Source organism: Spinacia oleracea, chromosome 4 (assembly GCF_020520425.1).
Source record: "Spinacia oleracea cultivar Varoflay chromosome 4, BTI_SOV_V1, whole genome shotgun sequence".
Classification (NCBI taxonomy): Eukaryota; Viridiplantae; Streptophyta; class Magnoliopsida; order Caryophyllales; family Amaranthaceae; genus Spinacia; species Spinacia oleracea.
The window spans coordinates 131,064,483-131,070,941 of record NC_079490.1 but is presented as its reverse complement, the minus strand read 5'-3'; the positions used below and the strand labels follow the sequence as shown (position 1 = coordinate 131,070,941).

Sequence of the window (6,459 nt, the reverse complement as noted above, 5' to 3'; positions counted from 1 at the left end):
CCCCTACTTGCCTAAACAAATTTTCAGATCTAACCAATTAATCTAATACATTTTCGATCGTAAACATCAATAATTTAGGGTTATCGAAATTAGGATTTATAATTAAAAATTATGAACGAAATCAATTTTAAACTTCATAATTATTATATACAACCAGTAAGACAATCCAAAATTAATCTATATTATTAAAGCAAAGTGATGGTTAATGAAAGGTGAGCAAACCCCAAATACTCTTTTCTCACATATGCCACGTCAATGACCACATCATACCCACTCAAAAGGCAACTAATAAATTCGCAACTTTAATGCTTCAATAAAGCACTAATCAAGCAAGGATAAAAAGGAGAATTCAACCTAACAATAACCATTTACAAAAAAGGGAATAGCAAATTTCGTATTAACTAAATGGAATATAAATACAAATAAGTGAGGAAAAAAATAATCTATATAATTAAAGCAGAGTGGTGGTTAATGAGAGGTGAGCAAACCCCCAATACTCTTTTCTCACATATGCCACGTCAATGGCCACATCATACACACTCAAAAGGAAACTAATCTATTCACAACTTTAAAGCTTCAATCAAGCACTAATCAAACAAGGGAAAAAAAGTAAAACTCAAACTAACAATAAAAAAGGAAGAATAACCATTTACAAAAAAGGGAATAGCAAATTTTGTATTAACTGAATGGAATATACATACAAATAAACGAGGAAAAAATATAATTACATAAATAATTTTATAATAGAAATTTGAATAACATAAATATAATGACTGACTTTTTCGAAACAAATCTTCAAAAACTATTAAATAAATTGAAATATAATTCGAACCAATCTAACAAATATGGAAAATGTCATTTTTTAATTTTGCATTTGATGTATATTTAATCAGTCTAATAACAAAAAAAGTAGTTACTTCAATTAAATGGTTAAACCATACAATTTATAACGTAGGCAGTTGGGCTATATTATTATAACTAATTGACATTTTATCTTAGGCATCTAACAACATTTTAATTGGCTAACATAATTAAAAATAATATCTCATATAGACCAACATAGATATATCCTGACTTATTAGTTTCATAACTACTCCCTATTTGTGTTATTACCATTATAATGTTCAGAGTAAGAGTTTTAAATCTAATGCACTAATTTATTTACTTTCTAATTAATTTTATAGAAATCACGTGCATTAGGACGGACCATTACTATTTATACATTAATTAGCAATCATAATTAGTTTTAAAGCCAATTTTATTCACGGTTAAATTAATTCAAAACGAAAAAGCCTCAAAAAGTCGGACTTAGAGGCAGAATTTCAAAATTCTGGGGGTGGGGGGCGGGGGGCTCTATAAGTCTTACTTAGAACATTATTCCACCAAAATACACTAAGAAAATTGAAATCCGACACTTTTCGAAAACAACAAAATTTCACCAATTCATCCAATAATCCCAAAACAATTCGAAAAAATGAAAGAAAATTCGAGCACATAAATCATGAATAATACGTTAAAATATACATAAAACATGACGCTCATAATAACACTGTTGGGAATTGATGCTAATATAATTAACAAAAGCGGAAAACATCCTAAATCTAGAATCACATGTAAAAGTATAGATTAAACGATACATACGTTAGATGTGTGTACTCCCACTTGCTCTACGAACACGAACGAGAACTCCACTTGTAGTTCCTCTACAATCGTCCACCGACACGTTCAGATCCACCTTGATTCCGATAGCTTGAATCTTCCACATGGGTGTTTAGCTTTTTGGAAAGAATTCAACTTGGAGGCACACAGGGAATTAGGGTTCTATGTATCTCTAGGGTTGGATGATTGATAGTGTGGAAAATGGAGTGAGTTAGGTTGTTAGAATAACCTAGGAAAGTTAGATCTACGATTTAGAAGGTGGGGTAGAAGAGAAAAATCAGGAAAACTATGAAATAAAACAAGAAGATACCTTCTTCCAAAGTAGAATTCGCCGACAAACTGAACACAACGCAATCCCGAAGACAATTCCCAACAACAAGATGTAGATTTACGAAATTCAAAGAGCAAGTTCGCCAGAATTTCAGAAAACTTTGGAAGAACGGTGGAAAAGTTAAGATTGGAATGAGGAATAGGGGCTTATATTTATAGGGAAGCAACCCTGAAAACAGCCCAACCTCCATTCAAACGTACACCGTATGATGATCTGAAGTTGAAAAGACGATCACAATAACTGCTCCACAAATACCTTCTACGTGTCATAAATGTACGAATTTAGAATACCTCTTTGAATTAAATGGCGGTACTTTTGGACTTTAAAACTGACAAGTGGCATATGGATACCTTTCATTTAATCCTAAATAAAATGGGTCTGTGGGCATGTTGTTTGAGTTCCCAATTGTCTATCAATTGTTCCTGCTTCCCAAAAGCTCACTTCGCTAATAAAATGTAAAACAACTCTCCCTTCTAAAGGCTCTACGCCTCTTATAAGCGACCCATGGCCCATTTTTAGTAAAGCACAGCCGCGTTAACTATACGAACACTATAAACACGTCTCCCTAGTGCACATATCAAGGTACATTCATTTATTGCCTTTACACTTAAATTTATCTAGAGAACTCTCTCTAGATCTAAACCAAGTGATTACTTAGGCATCAGAGGGGCTTTCCTCGTAACCACCCCCGAGGCTAGTAACCTTACTTGTGTGCAGGTATTCGTGGATCGACTTACAACACTCAAGAACACACACAAAAAAACCGGCACATTGTGACGCTTTTGGGTCAAAGTGCGACGGAAAATAGTGTCGCTATTTCAAATAGCGACGCTCTGGAAGAGGGTCACAATTTTCATTTCCGCTATTTACCGACGCTTTAGAGCGTCAAAATTTGCAAAAATATCGATGTATTTCGCAGCCACTATTTGGGATATAGGGACTCTAGTACTACAAAACGCGTCATTTTTCGACGCTTTTTTGGCTAATTTTCGACGCCTTACAGCGTCGAGAAAATTTTTCTCGGCGCACCAAGTCAGCGTCGAGAACTTGGCCGTAGAGAAATTCTCGACGCTTTGGGGCGTCGAGAATCTTGGCGGTTTTTGTCGTCTACAGAATATCTTTGGCGCTATTCTGCGTCGAGAATCTCGACGGTGTTTGGTGTAGCTAAATATTTCTCGACGGTCATCTGCGTAGTAATATTTTTAGCGGGTTTACCAACAATTTTTTGCGCGAATCATGTTTCGACACTACAAAGCGTCGAGAATTTAATTTAATATATTTTTTTTTTAGTCGTTCATGTTATCCCAAAGCAAAATCAACCTGAAACTAATTAATTAAAACCAAACCAAACAAATGCAATTAACTATATATATAGCACAAACACATTTAAAATTATAAATGACAAGATTATTAATCTATATAATGTAATAATACGTATTAGCTCGCTCCAAATCATATCATATCATCAAATTAAGTTTAATTACACATGTCCAAACTATTAAATTAGCTAGCTACATATCTCCAAAACACAAATTTAATACCAAAAGGTTTGAACAAAGCATCTAAACAACAAAACAGCAGAAAAAGTTAAGAGTACAGATCACTCCCTAACAACCAAACACAACAAACGCAATAAAAGGGTACGCAACATATGAGCTTCATAGTTTAAGGAGTTATGCATCATCCCTTAGATTCTTTTCTTCCACCATCATCATCTTCAAATGCATCCTTGACCTTAAAAAAAATATTAAAAACGGTAAGTATATATTAATAGTTTCCCCAAAAGTGTAAAAATAAACTACGATAAGTCTACGGTAAAAATAAAACACACTTGTGACTGGAACTTTCGAATTAAAATGAACATGACTTATTTCGTATAGTTGTGCTAGAGTATTCTCTGTTTAGTCTTTTCAGCTAGCTTCTACATTCTAAATCTCAACTTAATTAGGTAAGAACCAATTCACACACTCATCAAAAACCCTCTTTTTTTTTCCAGAAACAAAAAAGAAAATCCCAATTTAGCAATGCTCAGCCAAGTTGGATTGTGGTATGAGGATAACTGATAGGATGAAGAGGGCTTCAGTTATTCAGTAGCTCAGCTTCACCTGTTAAACCCTCAACGTGTCTATCAAAATTCCGAAGCTTGAGAATACAAACCCAGACCTCTGCAGCAAATTTATATTTGAAGAACAAATCTTAAACAACATTGCAAATTACACCTGCTAACCATGTGACAAACAAGATTTTAGGAGAAGCTTTAAGGTTGCAAAAAACGTTGCAAATTACACCTGCTAACCATGTGACAAACAAGATTTCTAGATGTTCTGTTCTGTTCAATTATGTTCTGTTCATGCAGAAGTTCATTTATGTTCTCCTGAGTTCAACCAGTCCATTTAATTTGTTATGTGTTGCAAAGTTCAGTTCTGTATTTGTTCTGTTCCTGCAGATGTTCTTTTCTGTTCTGTGTTTGTTCAATTCTTAACTAAATACAGTCAGTCCATCTATCACACATTTAACATAACCAGTCATATAAAACAGTAGAAAATGCTAAGTGAAAGGGTTTCAATAATACCGGAGGGTTAGCCATACGCAAGGTGGTTTGTGCAGCGTCTATAAGTTGTGTTGAAGCGTCTCCAATGCGAATGGATTCTAAAACTTGAGAAAACAGCGATGTCATTGTCCTAATCAGCTTTGCATTCTCATCGCACTTGTCTTTTATCTCTTCATTTTTCTTATGAAGTTCCTTATTCTCTTGCTTCAAGCTTGATACCTCGACATTGATGCTATCCACTTCTATTACCTTCCTTTTTCCTTTACCAAACCCTGCTTTTCTGAGTGCACCACGCACCCCATAAATGTCACCTTTACGAACACCAAATCCATAACCTTGTGGTTTTTCAGGAATTTCTCCATTATATAGCGTAGCCTCGAAAGCCTCATTCTCGATCTCCTTAATTGACTTGGAGCCAGGAGGATAAAGAAGCTTTAAAGTTTCAGCCTTTGCCTTAACATCATCCTGCATAACATATACGAAAAATAAATGGGAGAATAAAATTATACAAAAGAAAGTACAAGCTAAGGGATAACCATCAGAACTTTACCAAAAAGTCTTCGGTGAATGTGCCATCGACAAAGGTTCCATCCTTCTTCTTATAACAAGCTAGCCAAAGTTCTATTAGGCTCATATCTTCTCCATGTTCATCTTCCTACAAGTAGCAATATATACATAGAAACAAGTTACATGCAATATTATTAAAAGACATATCACGGATATAAGTTTTTTTCTAGTTGGATTAATGGTATTATACATAATCAGCACGTGTATTCGCAAAGCTTGTACCACCATTAGTGTGCAATTGACTCAGAGATGCTCGTGCCTCTTTTCCATACTCAGACAATTGCTGCAAAGTATTTAAACATCATTATTTTGTGAAAAATCAAAATCAAAATCAGGATTTAACGAAGCTACTAGCGGATAATGCATATTGAGGAAGTGAATGTACCAGGAAAGAAATTTGAAAAAGCAACAACAGTTATGTTATCTACTGGTTTATGAGGACACCAAAATCTATTGAGAGCTATCTTGACCACACATTCAGTTCCTCTTGTTCTTTTTTATTTTGGAAGGAAGTTCCTCTTGTTCTAATTGCTTATTACTTATTTTCTTCTTAAAATCAGATCATATATATAAAAAAATTCATATCAAACTAGAAAAACCAGATTAGATTAAATCAGAAATGGAAAAAAATACTCACTAAAAATATGCAGATCAGGTCAGATAAAAGAACAAAGGTTAATACATATTTAAGACTTATGAGTACTATTCTAAACCTGCTGCGACTAGTTGAGCTCGATATTAACATGGATTCACCCAGTCAAAATGATTCATTTGTCGAATACGACCTTGATAGATTGAGAATGACAGTCGTTACTCCGCTACTCGTTAGTGTTACTGATGGTAAAGAAAAGATTAATGACACTCATTGATTCACATTTCTAGGGTTTGTCTGAATTTGATATGACAAGTTAATAACTTGATATTATTATCTGTATTAGAGAAGATTACCTAGATGTCCTATTCAGTAGCTATATTGCTCTATCTCTTGGATCTTACAATATGACATTGTTTAAAAGCTATCTTTATTTTTTCAGGGACAGCAGAGTAGCTTTCAGTGAAATGTCCTGTTGCCGATTTGATTTCAACTTTGCAAATGGAAGGGTGCTCTGTATCTTTGGCCTCAAGCATCTGGCCTCTAGGTATCATTCTGCTATTTTGAAGTTGTGATGTTATTTTGCGAATTACTGTATGCACTCTCAAGTTTCTTCAGCTATGTTTGCTTTGGCCACTTGACATGTATACTTGTATTATTGTACATATATTTCTATTTGCATGCAACTGTTGCAAGTCACTTACTGTGTATCTAATTTAACCTGTGGAGATTGCCCTTGGAACCCAACTCCCCTTTTCA

General features: G+C 34.3%; 1 protein-coding gene across 1 annotated transcript; it reads right to left on the bottom strand.

Annotated features, from left to right (window-relative positions):
• Window positions 1–3,670: 3,670 nt before the first annotated feature.
• On the bottom strand, window positions 3,671–6,254 carry LOC130471889 (uncharacterized). The gene is made up of 5 exons (XM_056842231.1): window positions 6,105–6,254; window positions 5,299–5,391; window positions 5,092–5,196; window positions 4,563–5,006; window positions 3,671–3,724 (listed from the first exon to the last, which is right to left on the bottom strand). The coding sequence occupies exons 1-5, from the start codon at window positions 6,252–6,254 to the stop codon at window positions 3,671–3,673; spliced, it is 846 nt and encodes a 281-aa protein (XP_056698209.1).
• Between the last annotated feature and the right edge of the window lie 205 nt (window positions 6,255–6,459).